Source organism: Haliaeetus leucocephalus, unplaced genomic scaffold (assembly GCF_000737465.1).
Source record: "Haliaeetus leucocephalus isolate CR32 unplaced genomic scaffold, Haliaeetus_leucocephalus-4.0 Scaffold871, whole genome shotgun sequence".
NCBI classification, from domain to species: Eukaryota; Metazoa; Chordata; class Aves; order Accipitriformes; family Accipitridae; genus Haliaeetus; species Haliaeetus leucocephalus.
The window spans coordinates 1,307,067-1,330,949 of NW_010973307.1; the positions used below are offsets into that span (position 1 = coordinate 1,307,067).

A 23,883-nucleotide genomic window follows, 5' to 3' on the forward strand; every position below is an offset into this window, starting at 1 on the left:
CTCATTACTAACTGGGGATAAACATAAATTCCTGCTTTGAAAAGTGCCTGGAGACTGATGGATAAACATTCTAAAAGTGAGTTATTTGTTAATAGCCTTTGGGAGACCTTTTACAAAAGACTGGGCCACTCCCAATCTGAAAAGGAGAGATATTTCTAAACGGAGCTCTCATGTTGGTTAGGACTCCCATATGTTTGGTGTCTTTCCTAGGATACAGTCTTTCCTAGCAAACACGGTTCCAATGTCCAGCAGACAGAAAGATCCCCTAAGAGATATCTTGGAGCCTTTCTCATTGTTTAAACACTTCTGGATCTGCAGGTGGAAGCGAGGCTGGGTGCCCAAAACATCTCAAGTGACTGTAGATACATGTGTAGATACATATGAAATGGTCCTCTAAACTGAGATGAGATTAACCCATTGTAGTTCTGGCTGGCAACTGCATTAATGCATCATTTCAGTAGCTGTTGAGGAATACCACTGAAATTCAGCAACTTTTTAGTGCAGAAAAACAACAGGAAAAATTCAGTGTTATCTTGAAAAAAACAGCTCATTTGGATGAAAGGTGCAACAGGGTAAATCTATACTAGTAAACTCAACACCACCAGGGCAATGTTATTGAAACTTGACTGTTTTTACTATTACTTGGTTAGGATGTTCTGTGAATTTAGCCCGGCTGAACTAGCCCTATGTGAAACATTTCCAGAGCATTGTTTGGGCATTAGCATTGGCCAGGGACTATTCCCAACATCCACCCGGTTGGATGGTCAGAGGGCTTAGCAGCATGGATATGGCCAAACCATGCCAACCGTGCGGAGGGTCAGAGATTGGACCCTTGGCATTGCTCGATTTCCTAGTATGGATGTGGTCATACATCCACGTAGAATAGCCAGGTCTTGTTCAAAAGTCTGATCTGGAAGAGTGAATAAACCACACAGAAGTGGTTTTATTGACCTGGGAAGGGGCAAGCCAAGCCTTCTGGGACTGGAAAAGTAGCAATGCTGGAGAGCCTAGGGCATGGATCCTCTCTTGGCCTCTCTGAAGTCAACAACACTGTGTCAATCTGCATCAGCCGAGGATCTGTCCCACGATGGTTCAGAATGGAGACTCCTACCAAAACCAACCTTTGAAGCTGTCTGTAGTCTGCTCTTCAGCTCTACTCTTTTCTTTTCTGTTTCTCCCATAGGTAATAAATAGTTTAGGGAGCAAGTCTTGAATTTCACCATAGCAAAATGAGTGTACTGTAAACTCTTCGATGTATGTGAGTGCATTTATATTTATGTGCATGTGTGTATTTCTTTTTCTGTCTCCTTCCCATTTGTAGTTTGATCACTCATGGTTTTGGAACTCCTGCAATATGTGCTGCCCTAAGCACTTTCCAAACTGTTCTCAGTGAAATGCTGAACTACTTGGAAAAGCACACATCGCACAAAAACGGAGGAGCGGCGGAATCCGGCCAAGGACACGCCAACTCGGAGAAAGCCCCCCTGCGGAAAACTTCAGAGGCTGCTGTGAAAGAGGGCAAAACAGAAAAGACAGACTAGCTACATCAAACAGAATCTATTTCAAGAGAGTCTTGCTGCTGATATTTTTTTTAAATATATATATCATTGAGGGCGATTTATCTCCAGTGGACCAAATCCAAAAAAAGGGGGAAAAAAGAAAAAAAAAGAAAAAAATCCAAAAAAAGAAAATAAAAAAGAGAAAGATTAAAACAGAGAGAAAGAGAGAGCGAGAGAGGAAAGTATTCAACCTTAAGAACAGCAGTGTACAGTAATTGTGTGATGAAATTGTCACTTTTTTAAAATTTAAGTTGCTCTAAACTACTTTTTCGTGCACGTAGTATTTGATTGTTCTGAATGATACACTAACACTGTTTTTTATAAGCACTTCTGGACTTGGCTGAGGTGGCACATGAAATTTGAAGCACTTTCTTCTCCGGCAGCAGAGTTAGGGCCAGTGCATCGGTTGTGGGACACGCAGTTCCCACATCCTGACTTTGCTTGCATGCTGGATAGATTGAAAGAAGGGCTTCCTCTGATCCATCGGAAATGCGTGATCTACTCACCATTGGGAAAACAATATGGAAACCTGGCAAAAGAGGAATTCTTGGGTCGTGGGACAAATGAACCGTTTGGTGTTTGGGGGCTGCTCATCCCCATGTGGGAACGTATAATAAAGCTGCACTGGAATGAGGCCAGAACCTGTTGGGAATCTGTCCCGACCATTCAAGCAGCAGCCATGGTGTCTCTTGTGAAAAGAGCATGGCAGACTAAAATGAAAAAAAAACCTTGATAGTTTCAATAAGAGCCCTGATCCCTCTGTGAACTTCAGATTAAATGACAGCACGGGCTTCTGTCCTCTACCTTCTCAGCCCCTGGTCCCACAACACTGCAGTCTGCCATACCTGGGTCTCTGTTCAACAGGATCAATGCAGGCAATTGGAGTCACCTTTTGTGTTGCCTTGATTTTATGATGCTTTTTTTTCTTCAACAGCTTGTTTCTGCAGCTTTATTGTCTTTAGCAATCCAGCTGAGGTGCAGAGGTCTAACAGAATCCACTCAGTTACCGAAAATAAAATAAAATAAAATAGAACCAAACTGACAAGTAAGACAGATTGGCTTGGTCCACAACAGCTAAGTGGTAATAACCTTGCTAATGTACTTTTGAAATATTACTTTACCACCTACCACACATCCTCTCACAGAAAACATTGGAGGCATAGTTTGAGCTCAAGCCTCTTTGAGTCAAGAGGTTTTTTCCAGCCACATTCTAACTTCTTCTTCAACAAGACTTTTATTCCATTCCTGTTCTTGTTTCTCTGACATCACTTTATTGAGAAAGTTAGGAAGGATTGGTATTACAGGGTGGGGTTATGCTGGCCATCTAAACTCCTTTTAAGATCATCAAAACCAGAATTTTTCTTCCAAGGGACAATTAATCTCTTTCTATGGTAGGAAATAATATAGTTGTCCATGTGTAAATGTTTAGAGCCATTTGAGACCTTTTAGGATATCTAGGACAGCCACAGAGTTTTGACAGATATGACATGAAACCTATAGCAGAACTGGACTCACCTGGAGGAGGAGCTGGAGGATCCCAGAAGACAGCACTAGATAACTATGGGTGGTCACTTGACTTGCACACCGAGTTCCTAGGACAGGTAGAAGGGATCATCTGGAAGTGCCTGTCATTCTCCACAGATAATACTTGGAATGTAACAGTGGCATTTTGCATTGTACATGGCTACAACTGGATTAACCACCCTCCTCTCCCTATAATCAGTGGCGAGGAAAAGGCACTTGTAGTATGCAGTTTATCTCACCTCAAAGTAACGATGAATCATGCCCTGAAAGTGTGTACTTTTCTCAACTAGGTGTAAAGGAAGCCAAGAATAGAAGCGCTCATACACATGTGTCTACATCACAGCTTTCTAGAACTAGTTAGCATGCATTATATCTTGGATGACCAGCTTTAGACTAAACCTGGGGACTATGACAAATATCTGCTGGCATTTACAGCCATGATGTAGGGAGTCAAACTGAATTAACAAGATCAGCCTTGCCTTCTAAATGTATGGAAGGAAATAGAGCTCTTATGGTGTGATGCTCTTCCTCTTGAGGTCAGTAAGGACACTGTCATCATCGTGAGAAAACATGCTAGGAAATAATGAGTCCCTATTTCCTTGCATAAGGAAATCTAAAAAAGAAAAAATAAAATCCTATGATTTTGCCCAGATTTGTCCTTGCTCACAGTAGGTATATAACTTAGATACCTACTTTAGTGCTATTTAGGCACCCTTTATGCATTGAGGGAAATAGATGGATCTCCATGGACTCCACCTCCTTAACACACTGAGATCAGCTAAGTGCCTAACAGAACTTAAACTTTACTGAATGAATTTTTCACTCCAGCGCCTCTGGAGAAGTGTTAAAAACAAATGAATGATCCTCTGAGATGTCTTCAACAGAAACATTGTGGAACTGTTCTAGAACATGAAATACTTGAGTGTGAAAGTAGGTAACTATGATTAAAAGTGAAAAGGAAGCTCATTCTGCTTTTTCTATTGCCCAAACTGAGGAAGATAAAAGGAGGGAGGGAGGGGGGAATTAAAAGTTTGACTATGTCAGACATGCAGATTTGCCACATGAAAAGGTACTGTAAAGCAATTTAATTGTGGTCCTCTCCTTCAAGATGTGGATAAATTTAAATCAGGTTTTGGTGGAGGGAATAAAGAGAAGAAAAAAGTTTTTTAAATCCTTCTCAATTTTCTTCAATGAAATATCAGCCTTCTGTAGAAGGGGGAATGACTGGCTGGGTAGATTTTTCTGTGAAACTGTTGAGAAAGCAGCATTTTGTTACAATCAAATTCAAATGTTTGATACTGGAAATAATATGTATACAGCATTTTTTGAAATATTTACCTATTCAGGATATGGTCCAAGGTCCCAACAATAATTTATTTAAAGACTTGCATCTTTTGTTGTTACATAATCACCACGAGCCTCTGCTCTGCAGGCAACAAATTATTTTTGACCTGATTTTTGACCTTTGATCTATTAATATTAATAAACCTGAGCACTCTTGAAGCCCCAGAACTTCCAGCTTTTGACTGAATAACCACTACATATTTTTGGTAAGGTTCAATACAGATCTAATTCAACCTGATGAAACTGCTATATAATCTTACCATTAAGAGGCTACCTGCATTTACATCTCAAACTTTCTGGTTTTTCCTGTAGTATATTAGCACATTTTAAAAGCAAAATTCTTTTTAAAAAGTAGCTGCAAGTTTGCTGATGTTCACAGGCTCTCTGTTTTTTATTTTTCATTGTACTCAATAATTTTATTGAGAGAAAAAAATAATTATTACTGATTTTTCTGCTGAACTAGCTATCAGAGGAGTTTGGTGTCAAAATGCCTTTGGTTTTTGAAATTGGAACTTTCAGTGTGGTTTTAAGCAATGAATTCACTGATGTTCCTGTTAAAATCTCAGCCTAAGATCTCATCCACTGGTACCTGCACAATGTTTCCATGATGTCTTTTTTTTATTATTTTCTTAGTCCTTGTCTCTATGGAAATGTTGCCATCTCAAAACACATTCATTAATTAGATCAGCTGGAAGGAAGGGCATGGTTCAAAGTTAGTGAGTGTTCACTGGTAACAAATTCAAGTATATTTGTACCTTTTTGACTTTGAATTTAATCTGATCTGAAAAAAAGTTCTTCCTTTGAGAGATCATGGAATTGTTTATTGCATTCAGGTCAAAAACATCAAAGGAGTACAGAAAATTGTCCAAACTTCCATGGCCAGGGCAATGAATCATTATGATTTTTGAAACCCTGAAAACAGATTCACAGCTCAAGTGCTGTCTGAGTATTTGGATCCTGTTGTACTTCAGCCCATTGCTGAGCTTTGTCTGCATTACAACTTTCCCACCACCAATCTCAAAACATTTTAAGTCCCTGATCTTACTTCTTATACTAAGCCCTGAAACATTTGATTCGCAAAGACCAGCTGTTGATACTTTGATTTATTAGCAAATTACTCATGAAGTAAACAGACTAACCACATGCCTTTCTTTCTAGAGCAAGGTGTTACTCACTGTGATACAAACAGCTCATGTGTTGACTAAGCTTAGAAGGTAAGTCTCTGGCAGAACTAGGAGTGACAATCTCTCCTCCAACCTCTGCCCTAAGATTTGGATCTCTGTTCACGCAGTCCTCCATTAGTATCAGTCCATGGCAGAGATGTGTAGTAAAGGGAGAGTTTTATGCAGATGATGAGAACTGGAACAGCATTTGTATGGCCTGTAAAGGGGAGTGAACCACAGACAAGCAGTGATGACCCTGCCACCTACAACTGAAGACTGTCAAGAATTTTGTCCTTCATGCTGCCATCTTAAACCCTAACTCCTTCTAGGTGTCATTCTGTTGCCTTGGAGAACTGGCACAAGGGGTGAATTTGGACCTTTAATTTACTTCTTTTTTAAAGATAAACTCCAACATTCATTGGGAAAAGACTTCAGCTCTCCAAATCAACAAGGAATCTGCTCTTTGAAGCTTCTCTTTAACTTTTCCTAGAAACAACAAAATCTGCTATGAAGCAGGCACAATGTATAGTCCTTCCAAATCCTGGACCTCTGTGTAAATATTCCCCCAGCTCATCTCTTCCTTTGAACGTGACTCAGTGGCACAGCTGCGGCTCACAATTTTGCAGCAAGGCTGAAGAAGGGCTGCTTTATTGTCCTAAGAGCCAATTTCTCTAACTGCTTTTTTTTGTTTGTTTGTTTCCTAATACCAACAAGCAGTTTTGGTCTGAGATATCTTAGGTATCCAAAAGGGCTGCTGATGAATTCCAAGGTCATTTGCCTTTCGTTTATCCTTTGGAGAGATAGTTCTGCTGCTCTAATTCTTTACTTTTAAGGACAAGAAAAAACAGCATTAATAGAAGACACAAGCCTGCAACACAAGGAAGAATCAATAAACATAATTATACAGGAACTGTACTTATACAAATATCCTCTGCCTCTGCCTTCATTACAGGTTCAACAAGACTTCAAGTACAGCTGTGTGGGTAATGGGGGAGGAAGATAAAGTAATTTTCCTTTGCCAGGTGAAAGTCATTTGGAGAGGTCTGATCTTTTTTTATCGCTATTCTTTACTTTTCTTTATTTTGTACAATTACTTCTGTTCTGTACAGCAGCTGTTGTGATTGTATTTAAATGTGAGTGCGCACTTGGTCACCAACAAACAATGTCCTACTTATTGGTTTGGGGTTTTAGTTTTGTTTGGTTTTTTTTCCTTCCACTTAATTTAACTTAATTTATAATTCAGTGGTGAAAAACATAATCTTTTATATTTCTATTTCCTATACAAGCTACCTGTTTTACATGAGTCTATGAAGATAATGGCCACATTTGATCAAACATTTCACGGCAATAAAATCTATGTTGATTTAACCCTGATTTGTCTGGTGCTTGAAAATAATTTCCATCTCTGGATAAATAGTCAAACCTGGCTAGGAACCGGACCTATGACATTACAGGACCTAGAACTTCCATCCAATAGATCAGACATACAAAGCAGAGGAACAACAATAATGCTATTCCCATATTACAACAAGGAAATAAGTTTATACAGAGATTAAAGGTGGGATTTATCCCACCTAGTTGTAGCTATATTAAATAGTTATCTCATCTAGAATCTGTTAACCAGATTTAATGTTTGTTGCAACAAGAGAAAGATATAATGCAAGGCAATTTATGCTGTCCTAAAGCAGGAATCCAAACTAGTTGGGATTATTTACATTAAATTAGTTTCTCTCAGTTGACCACAGCAGAAAAGTGGTTGGAATCCTAGTCCCTATCCATTGACAACACACACAACCTAGAAAACTTGCTAACCCTGGATACTTAACATTTAGATGACCAGACTACATTGAGATGTATGTCCTCAGAAGTGCCTTGCTGATGATTGCATAGAAAGGCTGTGACAATACTGGCAATCAAATCCACATCTCCACAGTCTCAAATTAATTCTTTAATCTTCTCTCTGAAAGCTTACAACAGTTCATTTCCAACTCCTACTTCAGCCAAGGGTGTGGGTTCACTGCCAACACTCCTGCTCTGGAATTTGATCCCAGTGTTGTGGCACAAGATTTGACTCTTCCCAGGCAGAAACAACAAGAGTCAAAAAGAAGGCTTTAGATGCAAATAGCGTCCTCTTTCAGGTATGACTTGAAGAAACTCCAGCTTAGATGTTTAGCCAAACTTTCCAAAACAAATGGATCTGAAAAGTTTTACTGAAAAAAAAAAAAAAATCCAAAAATATGTGGTTTTTTAAAGCTATTTCCTAGACATGCTGAGTTTCAAAACTGTTTGGGAACCTGATGACAACCCTTCTTTCTGTGTTGTTTCAGTGCTTGCAGAAATGGCTTTATGAGTAGTTCTAGACAATGACACACCAAGGGCAAAGCTGCAATGGCAGAAACTTCAGAAGGATTCCAGGCGAAAAAGGAAATGGTTTGGAAGGCAGTTCCCTCATGTTTAAACTTGGTTTATCCAACCCACACCTCTGTTCCCTAACAAATGAACTCTCAATAATTAATATTACCCCTCTAATCTTCTGGGAAATATGATTTCCCAGGTGCTATAGTGAATTCCTCTGATCAGTTCTGTATGTGCTCTTCTCCAAAGTCAGAGGAAACACAACTGTGACAAATTCATCAGTATTTTAAATACAGTCATGTGAGAGGTTGCCTCTCCTATCTCTCTTCACTTTGGTGTGTAAATTTTCTACTCACTCCATTAAAACAGAAAGAAGACAAACCCACCGAGATTTGCAGAAGTGCAGTGCCCAAATACATGTCAATGTGCACAAGTAGCCTCTAATTTGTAGACACTGCAACATACAAGAAGATGAAAAGGAAAAAGTAATAGGAAAAATATCCATCTCTATCAGATTTTATATGCAAACTGCATATAAAGAGCTTGGGCAAATTTGCATTCAAAGTAAGTGACCGGGCAAAAAAAGGACCAAATCTGTAAAATGCTGAGTGTCCTGAAGCCCCAGAATTAGCAGAACCAATGAAGTATGTATGGTAATATTTGTCCACATGTTCAACAAAAAAACTCCCACTTATGTTAGAGAGGCTGGGTGTTCACTTATATTTTGCTGGAAAATCCAGTTTAGTTTCTAGGTAGGCACTAAAAGAAAAATCTAACAAAATGTCTAGCCTCTTAAGTGCTGTTTAGGTTCACCTTCCTGTAGAAAAGACATGAACAAGAAATCAATGGGAACTCCAAGCCTTAATGGAAAGGGCATTATGCTCTGGGCACAGTTTATGTTGGTTATTTTAATGGAAAGATATTTGAATTAGTGGTATATAAATGCAGCTTCTGAAGCAACTCAAAATGTCAAGCTTTTGGAGAAAGGTTTACTTGGATTACACCACAGCGAGGTACAGAGTTCTGCTCATTCGGGATCTAGCGTACTAGGCAGAGCCACACAAAGACAATCAAGACACCGTTCACTGTCATTTCATACCAAGAGACATACTGGAGGCATGATTCAATCACCCACATATAAGCATCAAGTGACATTTTAGACAGCCCTGTCTATCCTGCCTGGCTTCCCACTGCTTCTCCAGAAGGATCAAGGTCTCGCAGCTTCACTGTATCTGTCAGTCCTTTGTGTATATCTTGGATACTCAAGGAAACCTGAAATAGTACCGGGCATCACCTTTCAGCAAGCATACGTGTACGGTACGCTCTACACATACAGTCTACGCTCACAGTAGCACCCCTTCGATTCAGTGGCCCACACCTGGGCATCTGCTGCCATCTCAGCAGCCCAGGAGTATTCTGCTTGGTGTCCATCTGCCACTCCAGAAGAGAACGGGCTTCCCGCAGATCCCTGTGGATCCATCTTAGCAATGTATATAAATACCTGATGGGGGGAGTAAACAAGACAGAACCAGACTCTGCTCGCTAGTGTTCAGTGACAGTACAAGAGGTGATGAGCACTAATTGGAATACAAGAAACTCCACTGAAACATAAGAAAAAGTTTTTTACTGTGTTTTTATTTGAACTCTGGATGAGGTTGCCCAGAGAGGTTGTGGAGTCTCCATCCTTGAAGATACTCAGAGGCTGACAAGACATGGCCCTGAGCAACGTGCTAAAGATGGCGTGCTTTGAGTAGGGCAGGTGGACTAAATGATCTTGAGGCTCCCTTTCCTACCTCAGCTAGTCTGTGATTCTGTGAACCCTTTGGGCTCAGTTCAGTTGACCACACACAGGCCCCAACAACTTTTGGAATAAATAAGGTATCCTGCCTGGTCTGTATGCACTTTAGCAGAAAGGATGTACGTCACATTTTCCAGCCTCATTCTTATTCCTTAGATACTCTAGTCCATAAATGCACGAAACTGTGAAAAGTGCAGCTGCCTTGCGTTTAGTTACGTCTTGGTACCTGTACCAACACAAGCCAATGTACTGGTGGCACATGCACAAAGAGCTTCATCACCCTATGAAACTCAACTTCTCCATCTAAAGCCTTGGGACTGGACATGTAATGGCAAGAGGATGAGTCCCATTACTGTTATCACCTAGAGCTATCTAATTTTCACATTTTTTATTATTATTTATTAATTAATGCATTTAACACAAATATTAATGAACCACTCTGGGCCATCATTATGGCCAGCTAAATTAAGGAGTTATCAAAGCACTGAGCCTTTACCAATTAATATACACTGTGAAGCCAGTAATAAAACTACACAGAAAATTAGGAATGGTCAGTAAAGAGCATATTAGTGGGATTGGATGCACTGTGAATAAACTGCTGGAAGTATGCCAAGATATTATCGCTTTATTTGTCAAACTTAGATCTGGGAAATAAGTGGGAAAACTTTCCCTTGAAAATTGCCTATGTTATGAAAATAAGAATGAAAGACAAACAAACAACCCTTTATTCACCAGAAAAAAACATTGCACAATAAACTAGGGAAAGATGTATCAGGGAAACAGCTTAAAAAGCAAAATAATGATTTTGATTCAGATTGAAAGGGATTAGGATGAAGTTTCTCTCCCTTTACTCCTGTCAATTGAAACTGAAAGTAGAAATGCTGTGTGACAAAACCACTTTTGAAAACTGCATCAGAAGAATATAATGCTTGTAGTGGCACCAAGTGTTCTGAGTAAGCAAAAAAATCTTTCTGCCTTCCTAATGAGCCAGTAGCAGAAGAAGGTGCTGTGGGTCCAGTCTTGTCATTTTGGAACAGAATGAAGAGCAAGATATGACTGACCTTAGCCCACTTTTCATTGTTACCACAGCATCAGTTTTTAACTCCCTTTAATCTGCCTTCCACTGAGCCCTTAAACAGAACCAGAGCTTTGCATGGGTCCCTAGTTTTAGTCTTAGAAGCCAGGTATCTATTTAGACTGGTTGTTTAGAGCATCTCCATTGATGCAGAGAAACCTAACTTCACTAAAGTTTTTGGTAGAAAACTTTAAGTAGAAAGAAACTTTTAAGTAGAAAGAAAAATAAACCAACAAACACTAAGCTCACCTCCAGTTAAAATTAAATGAGAGAAACTTTTCACAATTAGTTCAGCTCAGAATTGAATTGGTGCCCTTGAAGAAAGAGTTGTAGCAACCTTATCTGTAGTCAGTCCTGTCCTCCAGTTTTACAGGTTCAATTCATCCAACAGACTGGACAATGTTTTCAATTGCAGTTCGTTAGCTGGTATTACAGCTGGAACTCTGCTCCAGATTCTTGACTGTTATTAACCTGCTTTGCTAGACTCAAGGTTGTTGTCTTGAGAAAAAAAGAATCAGATCACCTCAAAAACAGTTGTTGCATAGACACATGCAAGAATCTGCACATGAAGAATATTCTTCGTGACAACCAACAAGCTCATAGCAAAACTACACCAGTGGGAAACGAAGTAATCACAGATGAAGCTCTGAATTATTTTTTTGGTTGGTTGGTTGGTTGGGGTTTTTTTCATTAGTGCTGCTAAACAGTGCTTGGACTGATCTCTGGTCCTGAGGCCAACTGTCATGGTCTGGCCATATCTGTGCAATTAAACTTTGGCTACGAACTGTACAGGGAATTGTCCCTAGCCTGTGCTGAAAAGGCATTTCCACCGACTAACCAAGGGAATGATGGCTTCCCTGTTATGCAGCATCTTCTGCAAGACACACAGGCAGCAGGACCACATGATCTAGATGCTCTTTCAGCTATTTCAAGCAACAAAAACAGTATTTGGGGCGGTGAATATATTTCAGTTTGTATTTATTGGTACATATGTTTGCAGCTCTATGCACATTTCCTTATTAATCGCTTGCCAATCAATTAGCTGCATTCTATTCAGTACTCATTCAATTAGGATAGTAGGAGATGGATTTTGACTATCCAATCTCAGCTGCTATTAGTATCTTCTGGGTAGCCCCTGTCAGAAGTCTGTGATCTCAGCTTTCATAAGTAGCTTCTTGCCACTTATCCGCTCCTTTAGAGTAGTTGATTATGTTTCATTACATAAAATGTTCCTATCAGTCACTTCTGACACATAGATAATCTTAAACTTTGCGCAAAGTGCAGCAAAGACAGCCTGCCCTGAGGAAGATCATTAAAGACTTTCCATAAAATATCTGCACATAATTTAGATCAGACAAATCTACCACTGCAACTATCAAACAAGACCATATGGTAAGAGGGACAAATATGAAGCCAAAGCCAGAAGAAGCCAATGACCCATTAGCTTTTGAAGTAACCTACACATATCTTTTTTATTTTATAATGTTAAAGTGTTAGAGAATCATGATGTGGATCTCCTGTAGGCCCTGTATTATCTCTGTCAGCCCCATATTTCAGGGATACTTGCCAGGATTAGAGGAAACCTCAATGGGGTGGACATACTCAGGCTCCAAGGTGTTCATGTGAAAGGCTGCATCTACTGTAGCTGCTGAATGACCCCAAGATCTAGATAAAAGAGTAGACACAACTCATAGACAAAGTAAACATGTATATTATTCAAGTGATGATGATGATTGTCAGGCAAGTTGATCTGTTTAACAAACTAATCTAAATAACAACAACAACAACAATAATAATAATAATAGTAATAACAGGAAGACTACAGCCAATGTGTTTGTATTCCAAAATACTAAAGATTTCTTCTAATTTTAGTTGCACTCCAATAATATTTGGGATGAGAAACAAAAGTGTGATTCACTGAATAATATTTGAAGATTATTATATAAAGTGTGTTTATTATTTACAATGGGGAGCAATGGGCTTTCTTTTATCTCCCTTAAATGCCAGTTCAAAGGGAACCTCCTAGTTTCTTGCTTTCACCTGGTTACAGAATACCCCAAAAGAGAGACAATTCCTTTTATTTTCCAAAATCACACTACATCCTTGACTTCCAGTACTCAGTACCTTGGGGCTATCCTAATGACCCTATTCGGCCTTTACATGAGTCAATAACAAAATCCCCATGGACTTCAATAGGACCAGGATTAATTCCAGACAATTCTGTTTATTAGCAATATTTTTGCCCCTTATTCTGTAGGATTTCTTCTTGTACTCCTCACAAATGTGAAGTTGGCAGAGTGATAGAGTGTGACTTTTTCCCTTCAAAATGGTGGTTGCATCCAGACTGCACAATAGGAAAGGTCTCTGACACGTGCTACCCTTTTTTCCCCCTTGCTTGGGAGACTGCTCGTTAGTCCAAGCCAAAACTTTGCCAGGAGCTGTTCTAGCATTCTAAGAGTATGGGAGATTGGTAGCGATTGCAGGGCAGTGCTCAAGCTGTTTAGTGTTTTGCTATTCCTTCATAATTCCCCAAAATTCCCATTCTCAAAAACTACAGCAAAACTGGATTCTCTTCAGCCCCTGAAACCCAAATGACTGTTCCCAAACACCTCCTGTCCCCCCAAAAACCTGTCCTACAACCACACTCTATGTCCACTACATGGCTGAGCAGCATTCCACCGGCTTCTAGGAGGAAGACCATGATTCACAAGAGTCTGTATATACTTACTGACCTACAAATTTCGATTTGTATTGCTTGTACATTTTAGATGTGTATGTTATCCAAGAGTTTTCATGAGGGTTTTTTTTTGTATTTCAGTTTCTACTCTGCAGAGAATGAATAAGATCAGTATAAGTAGTTGTTCTGATTTCGTACCCATTGAGGGGATGAGGTGGCACAAGGAGTGGAAATGTTTCACAGTCTTTTTCAGGTGATTTTTTTTTTCTTACAACTATCTAACACTTGTTTGTTTTCAATACTCCATTTGAAAGCCACTGTTTTCATTTGACTTCCAGATTCACAAAACCTGAAGAGTAAGAAAAAAAAAAGTCCTATTTGTTAGGTGAGATTTTCATTTTAAAGTGTGTCCAGATTTTACTCTATACACACGAATACTTGGGTGAAGGTTATATTAGTGTGTATCAACGCAGTGTAAGACCAGTATCAAACCAGACCAGCAGGTTCAGTAATGTGTCTGTCACAGCAACTATTACTAATGCCTCAGAAGAAGATAACTAGCACTATGAGTAAGAACAAAGGAGTAACTTCATCTGCGGTTGCTCAATATCTTAAAATATGACAATCATCTAAGGAGTTTTCAAAGAAATGATCAGCTGTCTGGAAAATAAATATTTCTTTTTTTTATAACTTGGTGAAGCATAGAAGTTAATTTATTACTAAAATTTTAAAAATATGAACAGAAAAATCCACATAATTAGATGCTTAACAGTCTGGCACCAGTTCTGTTCCCACTAATGAATTATCTGACTGAGGACTCAATTAATAAAAAAATTAAACCAGGATAATATAATTAATACTAATCGATATGGGTTTACAGAAAATAGATGCTGTCAAATGAACTTGTTTTTCTTCCTTTTAATGAGATTACTGATTTGATTGACTTCTAGAGCACTTTTAACTTGCAACCACGGGGATGTTGATTACAATTATAACAATTAGGCAAAATACTAAATGCATTAAATGGATCTAAAGCTGTCTATTTGAACCTGAAATAGATGAAGAAGAGAGAATCATGACTAAGCATGTAAACTCCTAATAGAGTTTCAGGTTTCAGTTCTTGCCCTGACATTAATTTATATTCTCACCAATGAGAAATTTGTGTATCTAAGAAGAAAATACATATCTTTTCCCTATGAAATGGTGGAGTCTGCTCTGGAAAGCAGTGATTCTGAAAGGCAATTGCTGGTCATAGGCGACAATCCACTAAGTATGAGCTTGAACTTGAGGACAGAAGGGCAAGCATGTCTTGTGTCTAAATAAACAAAATTATATAATGTACTTATTCATAAAGGTCATGTTACATCTGTCATAGACGTGAAGCAATGGCAGGTGGAATATTATGCTCCTTTCTGATATGTCCCTTTCAAGAAAGTTGTTGGTGAATTGAATAAAGTGATGTGGCATCACTGATGTCATGCCAAAGCATTGTCTGAAGCTTTGCAGAAGATGACCTAGGGTCCTGGTGGACACCAAATTGAACACGAGCCAACGATGTGCCCTTCCCATAAAAGTGGTAAAATGATATCCCGGGTTGCATTAGGAGTGCTGGAAGCAGGGCGGAGGTGGTCATTCCCCTCTACTCAGCACTGGTGAGGCCGCACCTGGAGTACTGTGTCCAGTTCTGGGCTCCCCAGTACAAGAGGGACATGGACATACTGGGAGAGAGTCCAATGAAGGGCCACTGAGGTGATTAAGTGTCTGGAGCATCTCTCATGGGGAAAGGCTGAGAGAGTTGTGACAGTTTAGCTTTGTGAAGAGAAGGCTCAGCAGGGATTTTATCAATGTACATAAATACCTGACGGGAGGGTGCAAAGAGGACGGAGCCAGGCTCTTTTCAGTGGTGCCCAGTGCCAGGACCAGAGGCCATGGGCACGCACTGAAATGCAGGAGGTTCCTTCTGAACATCAGGAAACACTTTTTTACTGTGAGGTTGACTGAGCACTGGCACAAGTTGCCCAGGAATGTTGTGGAATCTCCCTCCCTGGAGATAATTCAGAAGTTATCTGGACATGGTCCTGGGCAACCGGCTCTCGGTGGCCCTGCTTGAGCAGGGGGGATGGACGAGATGACTTCCAGAGATCTCTTCCCACCTCAACTAGTATGGGATTCTGTGAAGTATAAGAGAATCTACCATACAATGAAAGACACAGCAAGCTTAATTTATTCATCTTAATAACAAGGTGATATAGACAACTGAAAAGAGTTAACAGATACACCCAACCAGAAGATTTTACTTGTTTAAGATTCAAGTTCAAGAAAACAGATTTGTATCTTTATCAGAGATAGCGATTAAGAAAGGAACAATTCATTAAGTTAGGCAAAGATTTTACAGCCATGGCCTTAAAAAGTAAAACCAAGACAGTATTATTATTAATTCTTCTACAAGATACACTGCAGCTCATTCAACAGTCAATCCATGGAGATCTTCTGGTTCGTGTTCTGCAGAAGTTAAATTAACTGAGCAATTCCAGCTTTTGTTTCTATGAAGCTATGACCATCCCCCCCTTCCTGGTCTATCTGTGCCTATTTTCATGACTTACACAAGATAGATGGGCTGCTCTACTTTATACTAATGCCATATTCAGAGGATGCACAAATGGAAACCCCTAGGGAACGAGAGAAGCTGACCAAACAGGCATCACCCTTCATTTGCACAAGAGATCCTACATGGCGTAAGGAGATTTGACACAATGAGGAACTTTGCTGAATGCTGTTCTTCCTGCTGCAACATTGATCCCTTTTATTTTTTGTCAGCCAAGAATCTTCCTGATGTTCACGCCTCTAGAATGTGATCAGGTTCCTTTTAATTAATTGTGTGATAAGGACGGATGATTAAAAGGGAACAAGGCAAGCCAGAATGGAGCTTCGGTAAAGAAGTAGGTCTGAACCAAGGTCACGCACGTGGGAGCAGTAGAAGTAGAGCTGGGAGAGGGAACCGTTCTCCTGAATTCCAGTCCCCTCTCCATGATACTGATTAAGGTCCCTTCTTTTATATCCCATGTATTTTGAAGGATATTTCTGTTTTATCTTTTCACTGAAGTCTAACAGATTCATCATAAACTTAGAAATAATCCTAGTTATCAGAGATTAAAAAAAAAAAAAAAAACAGAAGATTGAAACAAGGTTTGTCACTCAGGGAACTGTGACACCGCTCTTGTGATTTCAACATGTGATGAAACCCCATCTAAGGTCCCTGAAATAAAAGTGGGCTGAAACATTTAATCATCTAGTTGAAGAAACAAATGACCATGTTGAACTTCAGTAATGAAGACCAACGTTGGCAAAATGGAGTAGCAATACTGTGAGCCTTTTTTTTAAGGAGCACTGCCATTACATTTTTAGGAAGGTATTCTGAAACTCCATAAACAAATGTGATTATCAAGCTGCAAGTGCTTGAAAGTTTTTTGCAACATAGGTTCTCTTCTGGCAGCCAAATCAAATCATTAGATGTTCATTTCAAAGCTGGGGGTGGGAGAAAGGCTAAAATTTGAATTTTCAACATTCTCATTTTGATACTGGAGAACAAAATGTTTAATTTCAGAGCTGTTAAAATGATTCATTTACACTTGCTCATTCCTATGCCTTTTAGGCAGGAAACATTGATTTTTATTGTACCTGTGCATTTATAATAATGAAAGCAATGATATACAATTACCTTAGGATTACTACCCTAAATTGCATGTTTATATTAATATTAATATTAAAATCATATTCTATCACTAGAATAAATATTGTGTGGAAGGCAGTGAGGATGCAGTTAACCTAATTCAAACAATGAGTTTGCACCTGATTTTTTAAACTATATCTGAACTATGTGCCATGAGTCTAACTGGCACAGAGTAGCTTGTACCCATATTATTAAACTCAGTCTCTAAACCAGGGTGGTCATACCCAATCTGCCTCCTGGGAATAGTGTCTGGTCTTTGCTGATTCCCAGACTGTGCCTGGGAGCTGCCTGAAATTGCTGACATGGGCCAAAACCATGCTAGGATCCTGTGAACTGTTGAGTAAAAGGAAAATTGAGTATCCAGAAATGTTCCTTGTCACTGTTTTATTTATTAACCTAGAGGGAAGGGAAGGGAAGGGAAGGGAAGGGGCTTAACCTCCCTCAAAACCACAGATAATGAGTATTTTAACTTAGGACCCCACTATTACTTGGGCTAAGGTCCCTGATGGCCACAGTGCAGTTGAGGAGCAAACTGAAGGGAGCACCCAGGGAATGGTGTGACTCTGGATGTATTATGAGCAATTTGGGGAGCCTGAAATATGTTTCCCCTATAGATTCAGTCTGCTGATTTTGCTATGTCTCCTTTCATGTACCCAGAATTTTTTTAACTCCCAAAAGCATATGGTCATATTATCTGAGTGCTTACTTCCAGAAAGCAAGTTAAGAGAATGGAGGAATTAAAAAGAAAGTGAGGGAGGATGATACTGGAGAAAAATAAAATACTCTCAAATCAGATAACAGGCCAGGTCTTAATTTTTCTTCTCTTTCCTTTAAACTGATCAACCCTCTCCTGCCATGAAATTTAAATGTTGTATCTTGAGCATAGATAAAATTAGCTCTACAGGCTGTCCTAAAATGTGAAAAGTGTATTTCCTTGTATAAATATAAATTAAAACTTGGTTTTCAGCCAAATCACATACAAACAGTTTGTATCCACATAAACATAGCTGAATTAGATTAAACAAATGAAAATAGAATCTCCTAACTTTCTGTCATACTAAACATTCGATAAAACTGAGACCTCCTGTTAATGGCTGCAGTTTGCCTGTCCTTGATTATGTGACTCTATCTAAGTACAGGGGCTTTTGTTTGAGAATGGGAACAATAAAGAAATAAAAAGTATATGCTTTATTCTGATGAATGAACCAGTTTCAAATGTGTCAATATCCCAGCTGAGGAAGTTGAAAAGTTGATATCCTTATATGTTTAGTTTAAAATTTTTAAGGAAACAAGTTTAGCAACTTTTCTGTGTGTTTTGTTTGGCTTCTAGGAGGAAGCGGTTTTAGAAAGGATTAATTCTCTTTCAAAAGGTGGATGTGGAGAGGAAGGATAACCCTGCAGCTGTGACAGCAGCTCTTGGGACTCCCCAGACTCCCCTTTGTGTTACAAAGGATAAATCATCCAGTGGTAGATGGTGCATAAAGCCTTCGGTTTAACGTTGCGCCACCTAACTCTTGCTTTTCCTGTCAGTCATGGAAAGCCATGAAGCTAGCACTCAGGACCCCTGTTCAAAGAGCAAAGGGAGTTTTGGGTCCTAAGACAAGGAGACTCAAACCAGCAACATGGAGCAATCCAAGCTCATACAAAGGGCCAGTAAGACATGAGCAAGGCTTTGTGCTCTCTGCCTTAGGGAGCCAAACACTTATTTGAAGTTCACTACCCCTGTCTTAAGTTGAGCACTTACATCAGATCAAAATAAAGATTAAGAGGTAGTGGCATGAGAAAAAAGGCCTGAAACACTCTTCATTCTGGGAGATCTGATTATCATTCCTGCTCCAGAGAGTTTGGAGTATGTAGAAGAGTTCTGAAGAGGGGATGCCAAAGCTACTTCTAGGTGTTTGGTGAGGCATCCCATCACATTGCCCCAAGGTCCAGGTCCTTGTTGACATCATATACCCAGGTTTCTTGTGAAAAAAAAAAAAACAGGTAGTACAGAGGGATAAAACACCGAGACATGAGTAAGGTACCTAATTAAACTTGGGTACCAGAGTTCTTCTCGGTATAGTAATACAGACAATGCTTGGAGGGGTTCCCTTTTCCAAATAGCCTATGGGCTGTGCAAGGCTTGGCCTGGGAGAACTAGATTGGGAAAAACTGGACATGAGCTGGCAATGTGCACTTGCAGCCCAGAAAGCCAAGTGTATCCTGGGCTGCTTAAGTTGGGATTCCTGCTATCAATGACTGGTGGCCAAGTGAGTACCACAGATAGATGAGTGACATCTCAGCTCATTTTTTATCACAATTAGACAAATCAGTGTGTTCAGTTTTGAGTCCCTTACTACAAGAAAGACATTGAGGTGCTGGAGCATGTCCGAAGAAGAACAATGAAGCTGGTGAAGGGCCTGGAGCACAAGTCTTATGAGGAGCGGCTGAAGGAACTGGGGTTGTTCAGCCTGGAGAAAAGGAGGCTGAGGGGAGACCTGATCACTCTCTACAACTACCTGAAAGGAGGCTGTAGCGAGGTGGCGGTAGGTCTCTTCTCCCAAGTAGCAAGCGATAGGACAAGAGGAAATGGCCTCAAGTTGTGCCAGGGGAGGTTTAGGATATAAGGTTTGGATATTAGGAAAAATTTCTTCACTGAAAGTGTTGTCAAGCATTAGAACAGGCTGCCCAGGGAAGTGGCTGAGTCACCATCCCTGGAGATATTTAAAAGACATGTAGATGTGGTGCCTAGGGACATGATTTAGTGGTGGACTTCGCAGTGTTAGGTTAACAGTTGGACTCAATGATCTTAAAGGTCTTTTCCAACCTAAATGATCCTATGATTCTATTAACTAAAAAAATGTAATTGTTTCTCCAAATAGAGAGTAGAGTTCTGCTCAACTTGACTGACTCTTTCAGACTGTATCAGTATGGCTTTACTGGCTATGAGTGGATATTTGTTATTACTAGCTTAAAACAAACTTAGATGTTTTGTGTCATGCTGTTTAATTTGTACCTATCTGCTTCTTCATATTTGAGAATACTCTCATCCTAAAAAAAATACCAAATTGCTGAGATGTTGTTTTAAAATTTCTTCTCTACTCACCTACTCTCTTCTTTTAAGTTTCCTGGTCTCTGCAGTTTTCCAGCCATTTGATGATTTTACAGTTGCTGCCAAAAATAAATAGCCCACTGTCCTCTCTCTCAGCTGGAAATATTTACCAAGGGTATCTTCAGTGTCTCCTTGTGGTAAGGACTGGGATTTCCATAGGGTTGTCTCTGATTGTCCTAAACTCCTTGCTGTCATTCATCCCATGCAATTCCTCACCATCCCAAAAGACCCAGAGGCAGAGGGGAAAGACAAAGAGAAAACCCCAAAGCAAAGGCAGCAGAAATGCCCTCCTGAAAACTGACTAAACGTCTTCAAACATACTATGAACTATTTACTAACAGGACTTTGGTCTTCATAAGAAAAAGGAGTCCAAAGCATTCCATGGGTTTGTCAAACATTGTTATAAACATTCTCTTAAAACTGAGAAAGAGACAGAGGCAACAAGCCAGCTGGTAGGATTTCTGTTTTGTGACTCTTGGGTTGATTGTTCATTACTAAGTCTGTCCAGTGCAGAGCTTTTTGACTCTCTTCCTCTTATACAAAAGGTCAGAAATCACAGGGAAGACTGTGCTAGACTTCAGAAAAGTATTTCTGTCCCTTCTTTTCACAGGTGGTTAGTAGTGATGGTTGAAATGGTCACACCAGCCCTTTCTAGCCTACTTGCTCCTATGCATGGTTATTAGGATGTTTTGGAGCCCTTTTCAGGGAAGACATTTCAGACTGAGTTACTGTCTCTGCCTTGTCCTCCCTGGCTGCAAGCAGTCATACAAGGAGGTTAGCAACCCCAGGGAAGTGGGAGATGGGCCCTGACGCCCAGAGGTGGCTCCTTCACCCTGATCCTGGGTTTGGGAACAGCCTGAAAGGGGCTGTGGCAAAGGGTGTCCCCAAGGAGGTCACCACTGATGGGAAAGCCCCCAGTCTCTTCCCCACAGGGTTATTAAATGTCGCAAACTGTTTGGGCCTGTCCATGGGGCTCAGCACATGTGGTTGAGCTTTCCTGGCTTGCTATAAACTGTTCCTGCCATCTAAGTGAGCAGGGAGCAACAAGACAGTTTGGTGATGTCCCTCCACAAAGAATGAGCACTGGTGGTTTGGGGAAAATGTAAAATGATGGGGACAGACTTTCGAGTAGGGCCCGTAGCAATAGGACAGGGCTAATGGTTTTAAACTGAAAGAAGGTAGATTCAGATTAGATATAAGGAAGACATTTTTCACGATGAGGATGGCAAAACACTGGCCCAGGTTGCTCAGAGAGGTGGTAGAAGCCCCATCCCTGAAAACATCCAGCATTGGACAGTCCCCCAGGTTGGACGAGGCTCTGAGCAACCTGATCTAGTTGAAGATGTCCCTGCTCATTGCAGGGGGGTTGGACTAGATGACCTTTAAAGGTCCCTTCCAACACAAACCATTCAATGATTCTATGAAAAAGCCTAGTTATGTCTGTAGTTGTAATAGGGAAACTAGATTTTCCAGCAAACAAGATGGGAAGTTGGATCTATTTTGAGAGATGAGTCTTGGTATTATTCACATAGAAAAGGTATAAAATGCACACAAAATCAGTTCTTTTTGTATATCCATGAATAAGCAGGCAGTGAATTTTAAGCTACATTTTGAGATACCTGCAATGTTATATCATTCCCCCCCCCGTGAAATAAACTGCAAAGAAACTTTTTAATAAAAAATACTGAATTCTGAAATACACGTGAGAACATATGGAAGAAAAGTGTCAGGAACAAAAAGAGCTAGTTGGCAAGAAAAGGCACCAAACACTTCCAAAAAAACGGGATTTTTAGTCAGAAGTGTCAGAAACCTGTCTTTACACGAGAGCCTGCAGCGAGCAGCAGAGGGCGCTGAGATAAATGGATTTATTTTAAACTCCAGCCAGCAATAATAATTGCTGGGAGTTGGATATAGAAGAGTATACAGTTTATTATAGAGACCCACGCTGGATTTAAAAGGCAGAGCAGGCTTGAAAGTCCATTTCTGAAACGGGGTCTTGACGATGTGCGGGCAAAGTTAAGAAAAAATAATAATAATAATAATAATAATAATCTGGAAATGTCATATGAAATGAGAGGAGCATAACTTGTTGAATTAAGCTCGATTTTTTTTTTTCCTGACTTCTCACCGAAGTGGCAGGTCCTCTCCCCGCCAGGGCTATTAACAACCATCTCGTTGAGATGAGTTGGATATTTGAGCTAGCCTACACCCCGCGTTTAAAAGTAGCAGCGAAAGGATTTATTCTAAGGCTAAGGTAGAGGTTCGAACGCTGAGCGGTCTGCTGAGAAAAAAAAAAAAGAAAAACCGGTGTAAAGAAGAACCTGCAGCTTTATCCTGACGGACGACCCACTGATATCAGCAGTATTTCTAGCAGAGGCGATGTTTGGCTGTTTATAACCCCCAGCTATGGGTATAAGGGGGGGGGAAGGCAGCAGCTTTGGGGAGGAGCTGTCGGGGGAAGCGAACGCCCAGTAGGGGGCGCCGCTGCTCCGCTCAACGCCAAGGGCCGGCCTCGCTACCGGGGGGGGGACAGGGTTATATGGAGAGGTAGCCTTAAAAAAAAATAAAATAAAAAGGACAAAAAAAAAAAAAAAAAAAGCTCCTTTGCAATCGCAGCTGCCAGAGGGAGGCTGTAAGTGCCCCTGCTTAGCTCACCGCTGAAAAAGCCGGGGCTTTCGTTCGAAGAGATTGTAAAAGTGTGGCCCAAAACTGCCTGAAAATGTCTGGATTTCCTTCCCCCCCCCTCCTTTTTTTCTTTTTTTAGGTTTGAAAGTATAGCTCATAATGGTCAGTTTTGAGTACGTGTCTCGCATTTTGGACCCAGGGTTTATTGCACATTTTGGGCATAAATCAGTGCAAGCCTTCTTGTTTAAAATTGCTATATTAGACTTAAGGAAGCTGGGGGGTGGGGGGTGCAAAACAAGCACAAAAAAAAATGCAAGTATCTTTGTTCAATTTAATTTTCTAAGTGATCGCTTGAGACACATTTGTCATTTTTTGCAAGTGCAAAAAAATGTAATAATAGTGGGACTTGAAAAAAAGAATTCCCACTCTGTTAGCAGAAAGCCAGTGGTCATCAGATCTATTTTAGCTTCTTTTTTTTTTTTCTCCCTTCCCCCAGCACGTAGAGCATATCTAATTCAGGGTGCCACGAAATTGTAAAGCATTAGCTGTCACGAAGGACATTCACCCTGCCCTGTGCCAGCCTTCCAGGACATGACTCAAAGACTTTTAACAAAAGTGATGGCAAACTGTCCCTTTATGAGCCTGGTATTTTTCTAAGAGGGCCATTCAGATCTATAGATGCATGAGGGCGTGTGTGGGGTGGCTGCATGGGTATCTCTGCACATCCACATGCAAACAGCATACATCCTTTCTCCTTTTTCAGCATTTTTTACACTATTGCTTCGGTTGAAGTGGTCTGTCCAACCCACTCAAAGATGTGCCCTTTTCTCCTCCTCCTCTATGCAGCGGTGGCTATGCTGAGAAAAAAAAAAACAAACCTGCTTTAACAACTTCCAGCAAGACCGTTGTCCAGCTCCTCTTATAATATCTGGCTGTTAT

The 23,883-nt window shown here is 40.2% G+C and overlaps 1 protein-coding gene across 1 annotated transcript in view; it reads left to right on the forward strand.

Annotated features, from left to right (window-relative positions):
• TFAP2D (transcription factor AP-2 delta (activating enhancer binding protein 2 delta)) overlaps nt 1-1,541 on the forward strand; it is a 48,211-nt gene extending 46,670 nt beyond the window's left edge. The window contains 1 exon segment of the mRNA XM_010583109.1: nt 1,322-1,541. Coding sequence (XP_010581411.1) covers nt 1,322-1,541 — 220 coding nt within the window.
• The last annotated feature ends 22,342 nt before the right edge of the window (nt 1,542-23,883 follow it).